Here is a 24,058-nt window from a genome sequence, read left to right on the forward strand (position 1 = left end):
TTAAATTTTGAAGTGAGAAAAGGGCAGGCAAGTATAGATGCAAGTTAAGTATCACATAGAAGGTGTGTGACAAACTAAAGAAACACAGCTGAGCTATAAAGAGAATCCATCCAACACATTACAGTTCTTTTGAAATGAGTGTAGATATCTTTAAATATTGGCCTACCCTAATGCAAATGCAGTTAAAAGTAATGATAAAAATTCTTAAATAATCATTTCCTGGCAAAAATGCTATGCTTACGTGTCCTCAAAACTATCTGCACGTGTGAAATCTATGGCTGTTGAAAACCTACTGCAGCTTACATTGGCCAAAGTAATGAAAAACCAGGACGAAAATTAAAACAGAGTTTATTAAAAATAAACACACAAAAATTTTTCCACAAATTTCATGCTTTTTGAAATCATTATCCTATGCTGTTTTAAACTACACACATTTGCAAAAATAATTTGTAACATACATCAAAGTCTGATGGATACTGAAAATAAAATTTAAAATGAGCTTAGATACTGGCTTACAAAGTAACTGTTATGATCACCAGACTTCTGCTACTAAATTTTTGCTAAGAAGCTACATCTGTTTGTGCTGCTTACAACCTGTATAGATTGAGAAAGCTCTAGTACTTAAAATAGATTACAAAAATGTTTACTGCACCTGTACAATACTATTCTGTTAGATTTTCATGAGTCACCAGCTGTTCATACAATGACAGTATAGTTGAAACGGAACCAATAGTCTTCCCCTGCAACTTCTTTTTGATCACATTCCTATCCTTCGGGTCCATAGCCTAGAAGTTGAGGTATAATCCAAGTACAGGAGTCAAGTTTCCAAGATTTCAGGCCATACGATGAAATGGCCCCTAATTATTTCTGGTTTTCCCATACAATACCAGCAAGGCTTCTTTATTAACCATGCACCTGAAAGTTTCTTTCTCCTACATCACGTTGTATCTTCAGTAATGCAACTTTATTCTTTTTTTTTTTGCTTTCCTAAGTGCAATCTCTCCACTTTTTAAATTCATTTGAAAGGTGATACTACAAAAGTATTTTCCTCGTTCATTGCTTTGATTATAGTTCTGTGTGTTCTTCCTGATGAACCATATCATGAACATCCTACCTGCTCTCAATTTCAAGGTTCTGCATGGCCTATTCTAGCTCTACCTCTTAAATTTGAACCGCTGCTCTATACAGATATCCAGTTGTCAAAATGTAAGGAGGAAGATAAGACTGTTTGTCTAGCACTTCAGGTGGGAAACAAGCTGTCTGTGAAAATCCTCAGGGTGACAATGCTACCCTCCTTTAAACACATCCTCCAAGTCCAATGCCTATGAATCATTCACTGATGCTGAGATAGCCAGGGTACTTGACCTTCTGCATGTTCTTTTGCCCATAGCATTCTTGCAGCTTCCTTGTGCTTTCCCAATACATTTCTTACATTTACATGCTGTCTTATCTTTACATTTAAATTAAGACATTGTTTGTGCAGAAGCAGTCTTGGCTTATGCACTTGTACTGTATGTAGTATAATGGTGCCCTGGCCTCTAGGGACAATTACAATATAAATAATAGAAATGAACTGTTCACCCAAGATTAAGTCTCCTGACGATGCTATTCATGAAGCTACATCCTTCAATCAATGATAAAAAGCTGTTCTAGCATGATGCTCCACTACCAGTAACTCTCCAGGTATTGACACCACTGATTCCCTGTTCATCACCCACAGGAAACCTCAACCATTCCCTATATATGCTTGTGTCCACAGTACCACTGGAATTTTTACTGATAATCAGGTAAAATGCAGGATGACAGAGGCTTGCACAGAGCTGTCCTACTGAGAAACCCTTACTTAACATAAGCCTACTTCTGGGAAGAGTTGAGAATCCTTGGCATCTCACAGAAGCTGATTCAAGGCAGCTTTCCATCTGTCTGCTTAAACTCATCAAATTTTTTTTGCTTAAAAACATGGCCTTCAAGAAGGTAAAATACCAACCTACAGCATTCTCCAATATGGTACTGTTCTTTAATGGAGGCATCCATAGCTGAGGAATTATTCTATTTTGGCTTTGCTGGTTTAATGCAGGGCTCTTCATTTTATCATTACTTAGACTGCACTTAGACTGAACATTCAGTGGAACATTTCCTATAATGGGATAAAGCAGTTGAACAATTTGACTGGCTAATAGTGATTTAGACATGTGATTACAGTACAGAAAATGGTCTGACATATGCTCTTTTATCTGGTTTACATGAGGCACATTAATCCAACTGGAAAGCACAGAAGTGAAGAGGAAGACAGGACCAAGCAGTCATAAGAAAAAAATAGAAAAATATTTTTACTTATTTTATTTCTGCATTTGCTTAGCTATTTTTGTGAATAGCAAAACCTACAAAATAAAACCATTTTCTCCCTAAAATGGATGCAACTAAAAAAGACCAGTCCACACCTACTCTGTGAAAGTTAGAAAATAACTATTTCTGATAACATCCTTGTTTTAAAAGCATTTATGACTTATGTCATAACACCTTTACCAACATTACAGGCTTTCCATAAAGATGCAGAAAGACACTTTAGCACCACACCAGACAGGAACAACCATAGCGTGGAAAAAAAAAAAAAAAAAATTATTGATTCATTTTAATTTTTGTCTCAGCTAATTTCATTTCCGGCTCTTACACAGATGTGTATAGTCATGTCAGCATAAGTACATATTTTTACAGGAAAATTTAATTTCCTCCTAAAACTAGTCAACAATATTCCCATGACACCAAAACACTGACTGAAAAAAAGGAATTGCCTCTTTAGCACCCACTTTTCATCAAGAGCTTGCACACAACCTCAAATTGGCCTACAAGATACGTCAATTTTCACAAATAACACTATTTTGCTTTTTGCGCAGACAGGTACTTTCAGTTGTATTTGCATTTTTCTTCCTAAAACTTCTTTTAAAATAAAATATTCAAAGGTTTCCTATGTAAGGTTTGGACTCTATATGTAGAAATAAAACCAAAGGATGTAAAACTAAGTGTAAAGGAGACAAACCTAAAAACTTTACTGCATGTATGAGTTTTCCAAGTACTTCCAACTACGGCTATATGAAAATTTGTATCAAGATAAGATAATTAAAAGCGGGAGCTGCAAACAATGCATCTCCACCAAAACCAGGGAGCGAACATTAAAATATTTGAAGGGAAACTTTCATCAATGACAACAAAAAAAGTCCGCGTATCCCAAACTAACGATAGTTCTGTCCCGGGATATTTGTGTAACGCGTATTTGTAAAAACAAATGGTAACAGAGGAAAGCGTAGTCTTTGCGTGCGCTCAGGTCCAGCCCAGCAGCATCCCTTGCTAGGGTTTTGGGCTTCCACTCTGACATTATGGTTGGACTCGGTGATGTTAAAGGTCTCTTCCAACCTCAGTGATTCTGATTCAGAGACCGACGGTGAGGTCTGGGGTGGGCGTTTCGGCGAAGCGCCCGCAACTCACCTGGTTAAACACACTCCAGGGGTGTCAAACCGAAAGCGCCCCTTCACAACAAAGGGAACCAAACTCCGAAACCCCGAGGCTCCAACAGGCTCCGCAGCGCAGAGGCTATTTCGCTAACAATCCTCACGTTTCTTCTCAAAACGTCCTCGCCCAGCTTTGCCCTATTACCGCTACCATCAGGTATGTCACGGCCAAGATCCACCCTACTCAAAAATAACCCGCGGGGAGCGCGGCCAGCACGGCAGCGGCTCTTCCACCGAGGCGGCCACCAGGCCTCTCCGAGCCCAACCCGGCTCGGCACCTCACGCCTATCAGCGCCACAGCGGCCATGCCCGCCGGTTTGCCCGGCCCCCTCAGCCGGGGGGGGGGGGTGGGGTGGGGAGGGTGAAGCGGCCGTTGGCACGACCGGCTCCCCGCACCCGCGCTGCGGCGACTTGTGCGCGCCCGCCCGGGGCTGAGGGGAGAGAGGAGCGGCTCCCTCAGGGACGGGGCTGAGGGGAGAGAGGAGCGGCTCCCTCAGGGACGGGGCTGAGGGGAGAGGCAGCGGCCGCTGGGGCCAACGAACGCCCGCGCCCCCGGCGGGGAGAGGCCGCGGCGAAGGGAAATCTGCCAGCGCCGAGGAAGAGGCACCCCCCCCTCCCCGTGTTTGTTGTGCTTCGCCACAGTCCGGGCTGGCCCGTCCCTCCGTGAGAGGCTGCTGCCGCCTGACAGCTCCCCCTCGGCGCCGCCAGCCTCTCTCCCCCCCACACACCACCACATACACACACCTCCGAGCACACGGCGGGCTCGGCGGCGGCGAAGAACTCCTGCCTCAACTTTGCGTGTGCGCGTCCGCACCCGCCCGTGTTTGGGGAGGGGTGGTGGTGTGTGTGTGGGGGGGTGTTCTCCTCGCCACCCGCCGAGAAGCGTCTTTTCTTTCCCCAAAAGAGGAGGAAAGGGGGGGGGGGGAGGATAAAAAGGGAAAGCGACGAGGAACTACCGTCAAGCACAGGGAGTAGCCAGAAGGCAGCCGAGCGTCCGGGAGAAGAGACCCAAAAAGGAGAAGGGGGAAGGTGCAAAGGCAAGGGAAAAAAAAAAAAAAAAAAAAAGGAGGAAGAGGGGGAAGAGCTAAAGAGAAACTCCGAAGAAGGAGGAGAAGAAAGGAATAGGGACGGTGAAAGAAAAGTGGGAAAGGGAGAGCGGGCGGAGGAAGACAAAGGTGAAAAAGGAGGAGGGAAAAGTGCAAAGGGGAGAGGAGGAGAAGAAAGAAGGGCCCTTCTCAAAATGGCATTAGGCAGGAGGGAGGGGGCGACGGGCGGCGAGTCTCCGCTGACAGCTCTGCCTTGCGCCTGGCCGCCTGCCCCCGGCCCCTCTCTGCCTCGCACACACAAACGCCGAACTTACTTCTTTCTGGCTCTCTGGAAAGGGGAAGCGCCATCTTTGCGAGGCCGGCCCCTAGGTCTTTTGTCTGTGGCTGCTGCTGCTGCTGCTGGGGGGGGAGCTCCAGGCTCGGGGGGCTGCTGCTGCTGAGGCGGCTCCACCACCGCCACCACCAGACTCTTGTCCTCCGTTGACATCCTAGTCAGCAGGACGAGAGAGACACATGGATGATGATGATGAGGATGAAGATGAGGATGGTGATGGGGATCCCGATGCTCCTCCTGCTCCCGCGGCTCCTCTCCTCCTCACCTCCGCCTCCTCCACCTCCGCCTCGCATTGCTGGCCTCAGCCGCCGCCGACCAGCACAGGTAGCAGGGGGAGCAGCATGGGGAGAGCAGAAGGAGGAGGAGGAGGGGGGGGTTGGGGAGGGCGGGGGGGGGGGCGAAGAGAAAGAGCGCAGAGGAAGGAAGGGTCTCACACACAATAACACCCCCTCCCCGGCTCGGCGGGGTCTGTCGGGGCCGGGGGAGGTGGCGGGCGAGGTGAAGAGAGCGAGCGAGAGGCGGCTGATCCCGCCGCCGGGCGCCAGCCCCCCCCCCCCTCTCTCTCTCTCTCAGAGGCCCCGGGAGCTGGCGGCGGCTCCGGCTCCTGCGCTGCCCGGCTGCGGCGGCGGCCGCCGCTTCATTGTACACTGGCCCTGCGCCCTCCCCCCGCGCAGAGCCCCCGGGGGCGGAGGAGGAGCAGGCGGCGGCGGCGGCGGCGGTGGAGGAGGCGGCAGGGGCCGAGGCCGAGCGGAGGAAGTTTTGACAGCTCCAGCTGTTGTGTGTGTCGAGGGCTGAGTCCGGCCGGGCTCCGCGTCCCCTTCCCAGCCGGGCCGGGAGCAGGAAGTTTAACTTTGGGGAAAGAAGGAGGAGGAGGAAGGGTGAAAAAGGGGGAGGAGGAAGAGGGAGGAGGAGGAGGCGGCTCCCTCCCCCCTCCCCGCGGGGTGGAGAAGGGATCCCGGCGCTGCCGCCGCTGCTGCTGCCCTGGTGTGTAACCCCCCCCCCCCCCCCCCCCCGCCAGTGCGACACATAGACACAGAGCCCTCCCGCCCTCCTCCCCCTGCCGCGGCCCCACACTGCGCCTGCCCGTCCCGCCCGCCCACCGCCCGTCCCACGGCGCAGACACCCATCCGCCGCCGACACTGACCTCACGGGCTGGCTTGCCGCGGCGGGCTGCGGGGAAAGCGCGGAGACGCGGACCGGGGGGACGGGACGGACGGGACGGGACGGGAGGCGACGCCACGGGGCGCTCCGCGTACCCACCCCCGTACCGCGCCCCGCGGGAGCCGCCAGCCCGCTCGCTCGCTCCCCCACCCTCTCCCCGCCCTTGTTTTTTTATTTATTTTCCCCACGGCCCCGTGGAAAAGAAGGGGAGGAAAAAAAAAAAAAAAGCGCCCCGTCAGGATGAAAGTAGCCCCCCCCAACATGGGCCGAGCTCCCCCAGGACGGCGGCTCCGGGGGGACAGCGCACGGTGCCCTGCCCGGCGGTGCTCGCTCCTCCCCAGCCCCGGGGAGCCGGGACCGGCTGCAGCCTGGAGGCGGGGAGCCCCCCCCACTACCACCAGCCCCCCCCGTGCGTCTGCGGTGGTGGTGGAGGGGCAAGGCAGCGAGCGGCGGGGAGCCGCGGCAGCCCCGGGGGAGGGGAGGGAGGGAGGGAGGGAGCAGAGTTCAGCGCTGTGTGCGAGGGAGACAAAGTCTGGGGAGCGTGGCCGCTTTCCAGCAGCTCCGGCTGGAACAGCTGCGGCCGCTCGGGGCGGCGGGGAGCTGGGGGGGGGGGGGGAGGCCTCCCCCGGGCAGGGGCCTTAGCTGGCCGCCTGCCCGCCCGGCTGCGCGGCAGCTCGGGGCGGGGTTAAGCCTCATTACACGGGATTTAACGTGTCCCGGAGGCCGGGAGGGACTCCGGCTCCGTAGGGGAGGGGGAGCGCTTACGGCCTGGCAGCCAGAGAAGAGTCCGGCTTACGGGGCGAGGAAGCCGGCCGCGCCCCCGGACTTTCCTATCGGGCCCTGCCCCGGCGCGTACCGCCCGGAGCGGTAGGGGAACGGAGCGGGCCACGCCGGCGGGGCGCAGGCCGCGCTGCTTGCCCGCCCGGCCGAGGGCCCCCCGCCGCCGCGTCCTCCGCACCGGGCGCCGCCCTGAGGGCAGCCCCTGAGGCGGCCTCCCCTCCTCCCCGGCCTTCTCTTCCCCGGCCTGCCCTCCCTGCCTGCGGGGGGCGGCGCGGCGGGGCCCCTCGCCCCAGGCCCGGGCGTCCCTCCGGTGCCCGGAGGTGGAGCAGCGCGTACGAAAGGGAGTCGTTGGGGGCGCACAGATGGCGAATGGTGAAACGGGGTCGTAGGGACAGTGGAGAAGTGAACCCCGCTGCCCTGCGGCGTGCGGGGGTGACTCGTGTGTGGGGCGGGCGTCCTTCAGAACTTCGCCGGGCTTGAAGAAATCGGGGGGAGCGATACGGCTCCGTACACCCTGAGAGCCTTGCACTAAGTGTGTCTGCCCTGTCACTTGGGTTTCTGTGCTGTGTGCGGATCCCAGCTGACAAAATGGCCTAGGGTAGCACACAGGTACAACAAGGGAAGGAGGAGCTAATGGTAGTCACTATTTTTTTGACGTAAGAATAAACACAGAACAATCCAGACCTTTACGCTGTTGTTTCTTCCCAAATCTGTCACTTGTCAGCTTCAAAAATACTAAGTTAAAATGGCGCGCTGTGGCAAACACGACTTCTGCTAGCCAGTTTTCCTAGGAACCATTTCGTAACAAAAAGCCTTCATTGGTTCGTTTCCTTAGTTTGTGAGTAATTAAATAGGACCTTTGTGACATTTACGTACTTATATGTGGAGACAGAGGTAATACGTTTATCTCCATTTATACACATACTCGTATACATACATATATATAAAATTACATGAAGCCATCCCTTTCGGCCATGCAAAGACAACAGCTGGATTGTTGGCATGACTTTCTTGGCCCTATTACTGAAAATGTACTCATTTCTGCAAAATTAAAATACATATCCCGAGCTAAATGTTTGTATTACAAAGTCTGCAAATGACAACACAGGTATACTGCTCATATGACTTCAGATATGGGAACTTAACCTGTTTATCTGCTGTCTAACGCAGAAGAAGAAAGTGCCTTTGAATTTTGTGAACTCTGGCAAGTTAGCATAATTTAACCGAAAACATTTAATGCTATACAGGCCCAGACTTGGGTGGAGTAGAGAGAAAAAAAGCAGAGAAGGGGAGGGAGAGGGAAGTAAAAGGCCACAGCCTCTGCACAGTGGGATCGCTGGTGTGGCATTTGCTAGAGTTGCCAGGTTGCCATCTGGTCTGCTGAAAAAAAAATGGTCATCTCCTGAAACCCTGACTGTGCATGTGCGGATCTACTGCACATGCGCAACGGCCGGGGTGAGTCTGGGATGTGTCAGAGCTACTATGCATGTGCAAATTGATTTGAGCTGAGACACGTGAGCAGGCTCTGGGCGCAGATCAACTGCTAGGTGTGTGGGGAATAACTGTCGCATCCCACAGCAGGAACGCGTTCAGTGAAATCACTAGATTCACTTGTCCACACACGGTTCATCCGGTCCTCCCGTGTAAACATTGTTTAATACCCTTGGATCACCTGTAAGTGATTGAGCTTTGGGCTTTGTCTCTTATGCAAAAGCAGATGTGTGTTTAACTCTGTTTAACTTTTTTTTCCCCGTTGTTTTTTATATTAAATATATGTAGCTATCACTGTATAAAATCTGAGTGGAGGCAGGACAAAGTTAGCTTTGGTGTAGCACGGTCTAGGACAAGAGCATGTTGATGGACTTGTGCCTATTAGTTATACTACTGTGCCTTATCTCGTTGCCTGTCCGAACAAAGCTAGGCAGGGCTGTTCTGTGAACCGCTGCAGCCATTGCTGTGGCAATCAATCAGAGGTGTGAAAAGCTATGTAGGACTGCGAGAGACTTGTGAGCAGGAACCTCAAGCGGAGATGGAATTGTAGGAAACTGTATTTGCTAGCATTATTTATCACTCAGTGAAGGCAGGGGGACAAGCTAGGAGAAATAGTGTCGCCAAACATAAATCCAGGGTAGGAGTGCTTTGTTGATTCAGGACGTTTGAACAGCTCCATCAGGAACATTTTTACATTTATACCTGGCCCACTCTAGCCACCTATTATAAATTATCTCTGGATGGAAGACACACATTTATACAGCAAAGATGCAATGTTAAATGAACAGGTCCTCTGCTTTACTGAATGTTAAGAGTTCTTCCAGTTCATTGTAAATTAACTCAGGTGAACTGACATACCTGATTTTTTTTTTTAACTTTCAAGGACAGGCAGCTTTGAAACTTTCAACTAGATTTTTACATTCTAACCTTCCTCAAAATAAACATTCCTGTGTTTCTGGAATTGTTTCTGAAACTTACAGTGAGACTTATAGTGAGACCCTTGCAGTACTGATTAAACAAGGCATGCTAGTGGTTTTAACTTCAAAACATCTTAAGTTGTCCCAATGTGCTTAATGACAAGGAGTGGTACTTTCATAATGGAACAAGTTGAAGATGGGATGCTGTCTTAAATTGGCTAGTTAAGGAAAATGATCCTGTTATAGAAATAATTAAAGGAAAATGACAACTGGTATACAAATACCTTTGTACCATTATACAGCTAAAGCAGTGTATGTAACACAAATAATGAGAGAATTATTCCAGATTCTATCAAGAATGGGCCCAGATACTTTCTCTTTTGTGATGTTAGTTCAGAACTCTGCCAGTTTAATGATCGTTCACTATTCTACATAAAACAAAAAGGTTAATTTTTGTTCTCTTCGCACATGTGTTGCCATTGCAGAAAAGATCACCAAGTTATCACAAAGGCTTCATTTAAGAAGAAATGCTAACATTTTAAATGTTCGGTATATTGAACCACTTTGTCTTTAACCTGTGCTAAACTGATGATTGACTGTAGTGGACATCTACTTAAATATGCTGCTCTGAAAACTGGGGAGATTTTGGTACTGGTGCACATCCCATTCCGCTCTCCTTGCTGCAAGAGTAGCAAACTGCAGGAAAATGGTGCACTGGGCAGTTGAGGGTAGTAACTACATCAGCTGCCCATGGTAGTTTTTCCCATCTGCATTCGCATTCACCCAAGTAGTTCAGAAATAGCTGAAAAACAGTTTTCTCAGTATTAAAAAAAAAAAAAAAACAACCCCAAGATAATTTAAAAGAGTTCGAGACAAAGCCTAAATTAAGTGGCAAAATCAGGATTACATCATATGTGACTCCTAGTTTATTTGTACTAAACTTGGCTGGACTAAAAAAAGGTTAGCATATGTTAATCGTCATATGCTAACGAATGCATTGTAGAAGTCTAGTTTTAAACTTGAAATGTTTGTTTCTTCTTTTCATCAGTTTTGCCTACTTGTCATCTTGTAGATCTGTCTTACTTTAGGCAGCAGTACGGCCTGGATAGTGGGTACGACATACCCTTGAGCAGCGGTGAATTTCCCAGCAGTTCGGTGAGATGCTTGTTGCTGCGGATGGTGGGGGATAAGCCTCACTTCTCATCCTGAGCAACATTCCCAGACAGCTGGAGACTTCCAGTTATCGGGTGCTGTGAAGCAATGGACAGTTAGTGTGGAGGGCCAGTCCCCCTAAAATCCATCTAACCGCTTTCTTTGGAGGCAGTACAGTTCACAGTCTATGAGGAAAAACCATTTCATTCTAGTTCTTGTTTTCTCACCCACTCCCCACCATGAAATATCGTGACTTATATTCTACAACAGCTACTCCCCACACAGACTAATCTAGAGTTTGTGTGAACACGGGCTAATACAGTCCAGGCTCCCCATCCCCTGCCTGCTTTAACTTGATTAGTTTAGTATGTGTTAAAGGCAGCCTTGCCCACGCTGTGATATATTTGCTAACCTCACACCTTTACACCTTAGTCTCACCAAAGCCTAAGGCCTTTTCATCATATTAAGCTACTTTGACTGGGCTAATGTGACTGAGAAACACACCTTTTTTATCCATTAAGAGGAGGCCAAAAATGTTAAGTGCTCAAGATGCAAGCCCCTAGGGCTTGTCTATATATCGAGTTATTACACGTGGAGGCTTTTATCTTCGTAAGAAAATGTTCTTTTTGTGCACGCCAAAGTGTGAATTGAAAACTAGTGGTTATAGTATAACCCTCATGCAGACTCATTCATTTTGGCATCTTCTGGCTTTTTTTTCAGATTAACTTCTTTAATTCATTGAAATGAAATCAGAAAAGGTGCTTGTATCAGAGTGAGTTTGTCCGCATGAGAAATTACGCTTGCCTGACTCCTCTGGTAGTATTATTAATAATACCTTCCTATGTGGAGAAGCTTTGTCTATTAGCAGTGTTAATTTTGCACGTTTGCACTTAATAAGAGCATCACTTGTTTATTTGAATCTTCCTATTTTAACAAGTGGTAGCTGATGTGCTATACTGGAATTCATTAAGTTATTCCATACCAAGGCCGTGATCCTGGGGATGCTAAATTAGGCAGGTAAGTAACTAAATGCATAAATAGTTTCACTGAAGACTACTGCCTCCTGAATAAAGTTTGTTCTGTGTTTAAGCATTTGCAGAAATACTTAAATTCTCCCTGAACTAGCAATTTATATAATTTGTTCTTATAAGGAACAATGGACTGTGCTATGTTGTATTCGGTTAGCATCCGTGTGAAGTCACATAAAGCATACACAAGTTACTTACGAACTTCAGCTCCATTCTTTGTGACTTGCCTAATTTGTTGCAATTCATGTCTTGTTTACAGCTTTATGAAACTGTAATTTTATAAACTTCAATATTCTGAGTTTTAGTTTTGACATATACATGGTGGTGGGCAGTGGAGAAATAATCTTTTATGACATATTATTAGTTGCATGATTTTTTTATCCAAAAAGGTAGAATACTAATAGTTTGAGTAAAGTCAAATTAGTATCTGAAACCAGTACATGCTAAATGCTGGCTGCACTGCAGATATATGCAAGCCAGGAAAAAACCTACAGCCAGTAGCAAGCACACAGGGCAGGCAGTAGCTGGCCGCTTTGTGTGCACCTCTGGGGAAAGACAATGGACTGGTGTAAAGTTAGGACTTTATCATGCAGAAAGTTAAATAAATGTCTGAGCAGTGTTTGCTGTTTGCAGGAGTGGTGCATTACACTGAGATTACTTAACAGAAATAATACAATCCTGGCCATGAAACAGGGGAAGGGATTTGCTTGTGTGCATTGAATCATACATTTTTTTGAGTAGGACTATGTTTTTATTCTGTGTTTTGTACAGCGCCTAGCGCACAGGGGTCCTGGTTCCTTATATGAGATCTTGGGTGCTACGATAATAGAAATTTAGATACTATTAGTAGAAATAACCTTGTCATATATTGCCAGTTTTGTGAGGAAATAAGCTCTGTCCCAGATGGGATGGCCTCACTTTTAATGGAATTGTTATAATGTGGGAGAGGCAGGTGCCTTGGGTTGTAGTCAGGTAAACAAGAGGAGCCCAATCCTGTTTGCAGCTGTTTACTTCAATGAAACTACATGTCTGAGTAAGAAGGGCAGAATTTGGCCTTTGGTTTTTGAAGTTAATTGCAGACAATTAATGGGGACATGTCACCTACATGAGGTCCAGCCAGAATCCAGTCCTTTACTTCTTTAATAACTAATGTTTTAAACCAATTAGCTACATACCCATCTGGAAACAATAGCAGAGCCTCCACAATCAAGACTATACTGAGGTTGTAAATTACATATACAATAAAGGCTGTGCATGTGTTTTCTGGCTGAGAACAATGTTATATTTCAGCCTCAAGCAAAAATTTTCTCCAAGCCATAGCCCCTCAACAAAAACACACTTTTTAATGAAAGTCTTGACACCACCTTAATTACAGTGCAGCAAACATTACCATTGTAATCCCATTTCATCCTTAGGCAAGGAGAGCATCCCTGGGGGCCTGGCTGCCTTTCTTTGCTAGTGACCAGTTTTGCAGAAATGGCCTTTTCCCCAATGCATTTTTTTTTTTATTTAACCTCTGCTGCGCTGCCCTGAGGAAGATGCTAGTGCTCATCTCCCCACGTTCCTTGCAGCCCTCCCGGCAGTCCCAGCAGCCCTGGGCCTGGAGGATCAAACGGCACTTGGGGATGCCCAGCCTGCAGCCAGCTGTTTTGGCATCCCCACAGCCCCTCTGCCTGTCTTCATGGGAGCCCAGCAGGAGCCAAAAGTTCAAGTTCAGCCCCTTTGTACCATATGGGTTTCAGCCTGACTCCTTCCAGCAGCCCCCAAGCTGGCTGCTTGGTATGTGCCAGTGCCCAGAGACAATCCCCTTTTTTGCTGGCCTGCCACACTTGAGAAAAATCCTTGCTTTGGACCCAGTAATGCGGAGGGGAGCGGCTCTCCCAGTGGCAGTCCTAATCCAGGTGGGTGAGGGCAGAGCTGTTTGAAAAGAAGAGCTGCGGGCACGCTTGAGCAGCCTGCGGTGTGCCCAGCAGTAATGCCTTCATTTGAAGCAGCCTTGTAGTGTCTCCAGGCTCTCGCAGCGTTTGGATGGGTAAGTAAAATGTGATTAGTTTCTCACTACCATATTGATTCCGTGAGTAGATTTTGTGTGTGGACTGCGATATTGACAGGACAAATTTGCAAGGCTATTTGAAGCTGGGATCTTTTCCTACCAGAAATATGGAGAGAGATATATGTACATATATAAACACAAGGGTATACTTGTGGTTCTTACATTTTTCCTCCTGCCTTCTTAAATCAAAGTAATAAATCTGTATGATCAAAAGAGCTAGAATAATCAATCTCTCCTTGCATAATTGATCTGAAAATCCTAATTAAGGCTAGAGAGGAATTAAACATAAGGTTTCTTGTTCTCTCTACAACATTGTCAAGTACAGTACAGTCTTATATTATAGAACTCTTACAATTCTAATGTACAGAGCAAAATCATGCAGCTGAGATACTTTCCCTAAAACCAAGCAAAAGCCCTGTATCTGCTGGGAGGACATTTCTGTTATCCTGTTCCTTTCTATTTAGGTTCTCATATGGTGTTAATCACCATGGTATCTTACAGCTTTATAAAAATATAGTGCACCATATGTGATAAATCATTAATATTAAGAATGAAGATGGTGGATAAAAATACTCTTTACAAATCTAAAGCAGAAGACATGCAGTAATGGACATACCCAGACAAGCAGCCTGAGTAAAAGGAGCATGTGTATGAATACAAGAGAAGGGGCCAAAATCATTCCTTAGGTGATAATACTGCAACCAGTCACTGTATGTGATTGTGAATGGCATACTCGCTCCTTTCTTCCCTAGCCCGTGCTACAGCACACTAAAGCAGAGGGACTATGTGCAAGCCATATCCCGTTCCCTACTTTGCACTGCAGAAGAGTGCCCACCTTGCAGCCTTCAAGGTCATCAGTCAAAAGAAGATAGTTTGCTGATAAATGCAAAGTAAGGTTGTGCATTTATTGTTAAATAAGTGCACACATAATTACAATCCCAGCATAAAGCAAAATGAGGGACTGTACTTGCATTGGAAAGAATGCTCTAGAGTGGTCATAAGTTATCCCCCCAACTGGTAATCTCAGTTACATATTTTCTCATGTTTTTCATTTCCCACTTAGTTTCAGCCAGATCTGTTTTCTATTTATATTGTAAGTGTCAACACATAAATAATTTTCTCTGTTGTATTGCTCACTACTAAATTCTTTTTCTTGGTGGAATAGCAAAAGTAATTATATTTATAAATGGAATGCCTGTTTGCCTAAGTACCACATATAATTCCCTTCTCTAAGAGGGATTTTTATAATTCCTCCAAAAATGTGTTGGCAAGGATCAACCCACCAGTTGGTAGTGTGGATCCAGCCTTTAGGGACAGAATTTAGGATTCTGATCCCTTCGGCCAACAGGCAGGAGGGCACCACAGAAAAAATGCTCTAGTTTGTTTGAGAGAATGGTGCTGATGTTAAATATGTGTGGTATTAAGCACCCCAGAAAGCGAATTCACTGAGAGTTGCTTCCCACCTGTGGATTTCGCTATTCAGCACGGAATTATTTTGGCAGCTGGAGCATTCTTCATTGTGGATGGCTGTGGGAAGATATTAATCCTGCTCTTCAAGTAAGACATACTCACTGATCTAGTAGACCTGTTCCACCTCTACTGTATCACATTGTGAAAGGAAATCAAACAAATCCCAAGTGAAAGGATGAGTAATCTTGAGTCCTTCTTACCCCCTTTCTAGCTTCTTTTTCAGCTGCTTTCCACAGACAAGTTCAGATGTCCCTTGCTCAATAGGAGTAGAGCAGAGGGAGATCTGTTGTGAGCTCTGCATTAAGGGAAGTTCAGTTTCTCATCTCTGGGCACTCCTTGGGAAAACCTCAATCCAAACCATTGTATGGGGATGGTGGATCCTAGCCATGAACAGTTCACAGCTTGCTTGCTGGACGAAACAGTGACAGGCCTCCTGGAGCTGATCTGCATTACAGGAGGAGAAAATCATAATTTTCTTACTGGGCTGTGCTCTCTATATGTGCATGCGTATTCTTTTATTATAGTTTCTCTAATACTTGCTTTGATTAAAGGTTATTCCAGGGTACCTACAAAGCAGTGACATTCTGTTCCTACAGATGTGGCAAGCTTGAGGAAGGTCGTATTGGAGCATTCAAAACCCATGTCCCCTGTGGTTCGGGAGCTGCACATGTAGGGGTCTATGTGGAAGAGATGTGGCTGACGGTAAGACACGAGGTCCTTGGCCTTGGTGAAAAGAGTGCCTAAACCTCGAGTCTCACAGGGTTTGATACAGAACCCTGCAGTATGGTTAGCATTTCCATGGGTACCAGTTCCTCAGCTGCCTTAGCTTCCATTACTCAACCTTCACTGAAACTATAGTATGATCAGCAGAAACAAACACATACTGCTCCTGAAGCTCAGCAGCTCCCAGTCTGGTATCTTTAACATAAATTAGTTTAAACTAACAGGGAAGTTTTAATAGCCGCATCAGTGACTCAGCAACTAGCAGACATTTGCATCTTCCATCTCTGCAGGAAGGGGTCCTCCGCTAGGAAGGCAGGGATGTCACATCTTCAGCCACTGCAGTGAAATCCATAAGGGCAGTGAGCGTGAGTCCCAGGAGTGCCCGTGCTGCAGTGGCCTAGTTTATGCAGATGCTTTGAACAAGCTAGCTCGTGTGCCTCTAACAGCGTTGTTCCAGCAGTGTCAGCTACGGAATCCATCAAACTGGGTGTGCTCCTGGGTGGTTAGCTCTGGCTCTCCTTGGCTCTGTCGCTGTCCTCTCAGTAAGTCTGACTTAGCTCCTTTAAAGCTCTGGCTACGTAAACTGCAGCCTCCAAAGTACAGAGAAACGCAATTCTGTTTCCCACTTCACTGTACATTCAATCAGAGGCCTCTCAGAAGTTTTAGACTGTAGTCTTTCCTTTTCCCTGTGTACTCTTACTAAGGGTTCGTGGTTATTTAAGATTTAACTTTATGAGCAGTTTTCCTTTATCTCAGTGTACACAGTACAAATTTGGTCTGTTCCCTCAGCTTTTGCATTCAGCCGGTTTCACTGATCTAACATTGCTGATTTACTGGTATAATTCAGCTTGTCTGAAAAGAAGGAAGATTGATGTTGGCTGAAATAAAATTCTGAGATGCCTATGGAGTTTTATTGCCCTAGATTTTTGGACTGCTACTTGTTTAAAAAAGTAGGCAGAACTCTGACTTTAGATTTTCAGGAATGCCTACATTATGTCATTGTTGCTAATTCTTTGAGTCAAGTCATTGTGGTTAGCCAATCTTGTTTTCTGTCTCTGTGGTAAGACTTTAAATCCAGAAGGCTAACCTCAATGCTCCCCCAAGAAAGCAGGCAGAGATGACAATGCATTTCCTTCTTTGACCTCTGCAGTAGAGTTTTATAGAAAGATGGAATCTATCAAATTAGACTGAACACCAAATCACCTGCATGAGAATGAAAGGGTCAAACCCTGTTCCTGTAGCAATATGTGGAGCAAAAATGTACCAAAATGTATTTTTAAAACTAATTTCTCTTTTAAAATTGTTTTGCTACTAAATTCAGACTATGAACTGTCAAATTCTCTCATGCTTGTGAGTTACACGTGGTTATGTATCATGTCAGAGCAAACTGGAGGTTATTTGGATTTCTGAATTCTGTGTTTCTGTACTGCAAGGTTGTGCGTATATACCTGTCCTGCATTTCCTGAGTTTGTTACATTTTAGGGGGGATAATTATAATATTCCGATTTCTTGAGATAACTCCAGCTTAACATCATTTCTGTGGGGAACATTCATTGTTCAGTATATGCTTTTGATACAGGGAGGGGAGAAGGAAGGTTAAGGGAGAGATCCTCCCCTGCATTAACTTCTGCCTTTGTCTCCTGTCCTAGCGCTGATACTAGTGCAGAGTTACAGCTTCATGTGAGCAGTGCCAATACTGTGGCTGAAAGGCTGAGCAAAAATGCACCTTGTAGAGGGCTTGGACAGCCATGCTGCCTTTGCAGTGAGCGTGAAGCCCAGGCTCAGTGATGCAGCGTGAGAAAGAGGTCTGCTCCTGCTGGGACAGGGCTGAGCTGAATCACTTCTGCTGTGACAAGGGCCACGTTGCAGACCCTCAGCACCTCCTCTCTGTTCACACAGGGGTTGTGCCTCTCCTTCCAATTAGCAACATAATCATCCATGAACATGAACTGAAGAACTTGGTCCCACCCAAACGGGACTGGAGCCTGTTTAGTGAGTGGAAGATATATAATACCAGCATTACGTCACTTAAAAAACTTTGGCTTGTCACCATGAAATTCACTTGCATGCTCTGCTCGTGCCACTGGAGCTGTGCAAAGCAGCTGAAGCAGACTGGCCAATTGGGCCAGGCTTAACTCCTACTTTAAATCACAGGATTATCATGATGATAGAGCAGGAGTATGCATTGTGCTGGAGCTGCCTCCTAACTGACTACTGTGCAGCCCTGCCATTTTTCAGATCAGTGCCAGGTCAGACTAATGACAGCAGGTGGGTGACCAAGAAACCTACCAACGACAACCCATTGCGTGTGGTTGAATGGACTGATGAGTGTACAATTCCCTCTAACTGGAGGACTTCAAACAATAAAAGCATGGTTTGGAAACTAAGTCTAATAGTGGAGGGACAGCTGATCACTTTGTCACCACTGCCACTTTGGCATTATTTAAGACTGACCTGAATTCTTGATCTGGCCAGTCTGTTATGTATAATCATAGTGATCTGTTAATTACTTGGCTTAATTACAGCTAATTTATTCTAGTGAAAGGTTTAACTATATGTAGATTTTAAGTTTCCATGTTATTCTTCACTGGGATAATTTTGAGGCATAAAAGATACAGCAAGCAATGCCTTACAACCACCTGTTTCACAAAAAATGTGGAGCTTTACTGGTAAATTCTCAATACAATATTCTTCACTCAGGCAGTAAATACCATAGCCATAAGAGACATCCTATATTCTTCACACACACAACAGGGGACTGGAATCCCTCTCAATACCATTTCAGCCATGCACTTATGACCTGTACTTCCATAATACCTCTTTGCTGTGATATTAGCACCAGGTGTACCATCAGTACACCTACCTTTTCATGGTATTGCTGATAGAAAGATGCAGTTAGCAAATAGCATCAGATATTAATGCAGAAGAGACAGTTTAATATCATGCACAGATACACGAAGAAAGAACTGCCACTGAAAACTTCTGATTAAAGATAAAAGTAGACAGCCTGTAAAAACATTAAGATAAAAAGTAAATCCATTTGCCCTGAGTTTCCCCTGCTATCCACCTCCTACTCTAAATTGATGTTGTCAGCACTCATGATTTTATCACAAGTCTCGTGATGTTTGATGTTTCACTTACACTCCAGCTACTAGAGTTGTGTAATAAGGTTAGAAACTCAGCTTTCTTCTTTCTTCAATTTAAAGTAAGTTTCTAGTCCTAATGGTTAGAGTATAAAGCTTGCAAATGTGACCCACGTGCACCCTAACAGCTCAAAAAAACAGAAAGCAAAGTAAAAGAGCTCCACATTTATCATTTTACAGACAGACTTATGATTTTGAGGGTCAAACTGTAGTTCTTGAACATTTGGAGCTGGCAATAGCGACTTGGGAAAAAAAGTGCCTGTACAAAGTAGCACAATATGTTGCATTTTCCAGGGAAGCACAGTAGTCATTATACCAAGAGTGATAATTCTCTTTTCAGACATGCACCTTTTCCTATTTACATTGTTACGCAGCATCTCAGGGTTCAGCCCCAGTCTGACTGGGCTGGAGGGGATCATACTGGTGCGTAACCATATTGCTTGATGTTGGAGGACTCATACTGCTCGCTTGTACTAACACAGAGCAAAAGTTTTGCAGCACTCTTAGTCCCCTGGCACGTCTGTGCTTAACACCTGTAAAACCAGGAATGTTCTGACCTCCAGTGATCTGCTTTTCATAAAGGTCCAGCAACAAACTAGGAATATCCCACCCCTGCCAATCCAGCAACAAAGGGGCAAACCAACCAAGCAAATGCAAATATGTAAACGCAATAACACTGACAATGATTGGGTTGACTTAAGGAGCCCCAAAGGTACCAAGAGCAGGTTTTGATGTACAGACCAAAAATACTCAGCTGTTGGTTTTGGAAGACCAAGCTCCCAACAGCAACAACTCAGATTTGAAGGAGGCACGATATTTAAATGGAGTTCCAAATTATCAGAGACTTAACAGTATATCTCTAAAAGTATGAATTATACTTAGAACTGAAGAGCTATCCAAAGCAGTGAGTGGAGCCTGAGTGTTTTATGAGCACATTGGTCAAAACTTCTCTGCAGGCCACAGACTGGTGGTCCCAAAGGTCCCTCTCTGCTTGCCCCAAATTACTGTGTAATCTGCATTACTGCATTCTGGAGTTGACAAAATTACAGAGAATTGTGGCAAAGTCTAACCACAAAGAAGGGGTGGAAGTCTCTGAGACCCAACTTCTACATGAGTAAACAGAATAGATAGGGATGTTATGTTTCACAAATATAAACATATGTGACAAACTAAAAATTGATAATATGTTTAAGTAAGTAGTATTTGAAACTGAACTAAAGAAGCTCAATTGATCCTATACTGACTCTGTTATTAATTTTGACCTTGAAATCAGCAATGATTTCCATGTCGTAGTTTCCATAAGACTGCCACATTGCTTCTAAACTGCTTCCCCTTTAGAAAGCTGAAGAAACCATTATTGAATCTTGATCCCTTTGCTGAGTGTTTCAAAGGGCACGTACATTTTTGTGCATCATGACCCACTTTATTTAAGGCGATGGACTTATATTTTTTATCTCTATATTAAAGCACTGTGGAAAATCTGTGTCTTGCAAGAGGTATATTCTTCAGGCTTAGGAACTTCTAAATAACTTGGAAAAGGAAATTGAAAATTCATCTCCAGGATACACAAAATATTGGAAGGGTCTACATCTTTCTTACGTTAGTTTTTGTGAAGAGGAACTGCACTTTCTCTTCATGCTCCCTCTTTTTCGTTGTAGTCTTTTCCAGCTTTTTTAGAGCTCTATTATCTCTAATTACTTTCAAATATACCCAAATCATCGTCCCTGTATTGAAATGAACTGTCTCTTATTCTCAGCTATGCAGGCCTCTGCTGCTGTGATACCAAAGTCAGGTGTATTTCTAAAATCTAAAATGAGTAAGGTTTAAAGGATTATCCCACCTGTAATGTTCCTGCTTCCACTGCAGACTGTGGCAGGACTTCTGTTGCTCTGGCAGGACAATTTAATGTTACTTGTGGTTGTTTTTTAAATAATGGAAAGTGTCTGAACTCCTTGTGGTACAGCTCTGTGTAGATAAAGCTGCGTTCAAGCCATTGATTTGACTTTGAAACTCCACAACATATGAATTAAAATGCTAGAATTGCCATCCTGTGAGTCTGTCTCCTTTTCTGCCTCACTAAGCATTAATTACTGTGGTCTCGACACTCTGTTCTGCCCTTTTCTTCTCTTTCCTCCTCCCCACTCCCCACTGTCACTCCCAATGGCTGGGGAGTCTTCCCAGTAAAGCAGTCTAGTTCATCTCCCAATAAAGGGCCATCAGCCAACACATTCTGGGCCTAAATTCATCTCATAAATATTGGTACAGGCTTAAATAAATGCAGTCCCTTGGTTAATGTACTAGATTTCAATGGAATTACATGGGGAATTAATTTTCCTCTGTTTGTAGTCTGAAGAACAATAAAATAGGGAAATGCTTAGAATCTATGGCTCAGCTTTCCAAACTGGTTGAAAGACTGGTTCTCGCATGTTGCCCATTAATGTAGACTGTAGCAAGATACTCCTGATGCACATGTCTTTTTTATACAAACACATAACGTATTAGGCCTTACTGATAAAGTCAAAAGCACCTCTAGTTGGCAACTCCATTGAAAGTCAGCCTGTAGACCTCTATGGTTAGTTGTTTGGCGTGTATACGTAATGGCATGTATTTTAGTATGCGTGTGTAATTTCTGCTACATGTGACAACACCTATTTTTGTATGTTTATCTCTTTGGATGATAACAAGAGTTACCGTTTCTGTAGCACCTTACAAAGAAGCGTACCAACCGCAGTTGCGGGAATTAATCTGACAAGGTCCAGCGGAGTGTATACAGTTGGTCTGGCATGTGCTGGTGTGTGTAATACTTTGTTAACTCTTGTGTGCCTTGTGACTTGCTCTAGTACCTAAGCGAAAAGCCGAGTATCAGGATATTCTTGTACAACTTGATGGGAAGACTCACAAATAAAGAACTCACAATGAACTTTTCAGCTAAAACTTCATTCCCTTTTCCTTTTTTTATTCTATTACTTCATCTCCCATCCTTTCTGTCTGCATGTTATACACTGTTCTTTACCATCTTTTTCCCCATTGCCCTGTGCCTTTTCCTTCCCAGATGAAACATCCCTCTTTTTCCTATTCATTGCCCTTAGTGGGTTGTCTCCATATAGTTCATAATTTCTCTCCCTCACTTCCTCCACTCGTCCTGACATCTTGGGCAGGAGTGATTGAAGCAATGGTTTCTGAAAGAGCAAACCATCCTCTAGAGTAGTGTTCCTCTCTCTAGAGAAACACTACAGATCATTATCGTTCTCTCTCTGTTAATGGAGAAACAGAAAATGTGTGAAGTCAGTTGTTAACATAGTAAATGTGTAGATGAAAGTCCTTTTGCTGCAAGAGGTATCATAAATATAAGGTACCTACAGGTATTTGATCTGAGCAAAATCTTCCTTGACTCTTAGTATTCTCATTCAATATCTATGTATAGCTGATGTCTGTAGGAACGCACTGGAAGTCCCGATCTGTGCATTAATTAAATGAGTGGGGTTTTAATGTGGAACATGCAGGAAAATACTTTTTTATCTCTTCCAGAATGGGCAGCACACAAATTATAATAATTTGCATGCTGATTGTTACCGTGATAAAACTCAATCTGCCCAAGAGCCCTTTGCTGACTCTTCATGGATCAGTTAGGTCTGTTCCCACAGTGAAAAGTGTTTGAACTATAGTGTTACCATTTCACATTATTTTCTAACTGCTCTCTGAAAATAGAAGAAAAATAAGAATACAATAGTTGGGACCCCATATAAAATCTTCCTAGAGGAGTCCAAGGATACTCACCATTGGTCTCAATGGAGCTTTCACACATCCTTGAAAGGAATTCATTAAGCTGGAAAAGCTGGCTAGAAACCAGTCTTCCTATAATGTCTTCCATAATTTGCTTCAAGGGACACATTTATAGTCACTCAGCCTTTTTTATAGATCTTGTGCAAGATGAAGGGCTGGGTCACAATTGCAAGACTTTCATGAATAGATGTTTGTTGTATGCCACAACCCAAATAATTTTTTAAGCATCTCAGCACAGTGTAGTGCAGTCTTTTCGGTATGGACTTTCCCAAGGATATGCCACAAGATGATAGCTGCAGCCTCTGGAATCACAACGATGTAGTAGTGACTGTTTTTGTTCCAGGTGCTCCCGCTTCCATGCTGACCCATTCAGGTGCAGAAAGAAAACATCCAGCAACTGCAATTTCTACTCTTGATTTTTTTCAAGGGCTTGAAGATTTCAGCTAGTTCTTCTTATTCCTATTAACTTCTCGACAGGCTTGTATGGAGACAGATTACAATAGAGAGGCTCCTCTGATTAACAAAACATCACTGAAACTTTGAACATCTATCAGACATACCAGACAGGATAACATGCTGCTTTTCAGAATAATCCTAAGATCTTCTTCATGAGTTCTGTTTAATTTATGAGAATTGTCTGTCATTCCCATTCCACCAAATGCTGCTATTGGATTATAATGGTTAGAGAGAAAGGGAACCAAAAAAAAAGAGGTGTTTTTTGGGTGTGAAGCTCATGGGAGTTTTAGAATGGGGAAGTAGATTTGGCTGCTGACCTTTGATAACCAAATACAAATTAAGTCAGAAACTTTTTATGTGAAGGTAGCCCAAATTAAGAACGAGCTCCCTTCCTGTTCTCCTTATCTTTCTGAGAAAACTGGGCACATCATTGGCCCTGGACTTTTTTTGCTGGACATTTTCCACCTGGTCACAAACATTGGAAGTTATGTGTTAGCATGGTAAGCCAAGTAGCTATTGCACAAAGAAACATTGAATGCATTTATATATTGCAACAGAAACAGCTTTGAGTCACCGTATTGATATACAAAGGATCAGATAGTAAACTTTTTATTAGCAGCCAGGAATTTCTTTTGAAAAAGATTCTTTTTCTTTGACATCCCTACATATGGGCTGAAGGATGCTGGTACAGTTCTCTTTCTATCAAAATAGGATATAATGTGTTACTGTGTTCTAGAAAAGTGTTACCTTTTTTAACAGATTTATAATTTTTTAATGTCAGACCACCACAAAGCTTTCAAGCAATAGCTGCTGGCCAAAATTACATTAGGAAAGTGCACGTTATGCTCCATTTCCCTCAAGGAAGGGGAGGTAAACATAGGCAATCTGGACTGGGAGGGCCAGAGCAGAGGTAAGGAGGCAGCCAGCTCCCCAGCGTCTTGGCTGTTACTGTACTCTTCCTAGGGTCTCTGCTGCATCGATCCGTGGCAGTTTTAAAGAAAGATAACGGGGCCTT

General features: G+C 44.9%; 1 protein-coding gene across 10 annotated transcripts in view; it reads right to left on the reverse strand.

The window, feature by feature from the left end:
• Positions 1–6,049, reverse strand: part of KMT2C (lysine methyltransferase 2C) — a 200,558-nt gene extending 194,509 nt beyond the window's left edge. For 5 of the 10 annotated variants that reach the window (XM_075045127.1, XM_075045142.1, XM_075045119.1 and 2 more), the window contains exons 1-2: positions 5,152–5,836; positions 4,867–5,040 (exon numbers count right to left, since the gene is read on the reverse strand). In XM_075045127.1, coding sequence (XP_074901228.1) covers positions 4,867–5,039 — 173 coding nt within the window. In that variant the 5' untranslated portion in view covers position 5,040; positions 5,152–5,836. Of the gene's footprint in view, positions 1–4,866; positions 5,041–5,151; positions 5,838–6,030 lie in introns of those variants that run through there. The other 5 variants (XM_075045077.1, XM_075045086.1, XM_075045103.1 and 2 more) reach the window with 2 other exon arrangements.
• Positions 6,050–24,058: the final 18,009 nt, after the last annotated feature.

The sequence above is a fragment of the Buteo buteo genome, chromosome 2 (genome assembly GCF_964188355.1).
Source record: "Buteo buteo chromosome 2, bButBut1.hap1.1, whole genome shotgun sequence".
NCBI classification, from domain to species: Eukaryota; Metazoa; Chordata; class Aves; order Accipitriformes; family Accipitridae; genus Buteo; species Buteo buteo.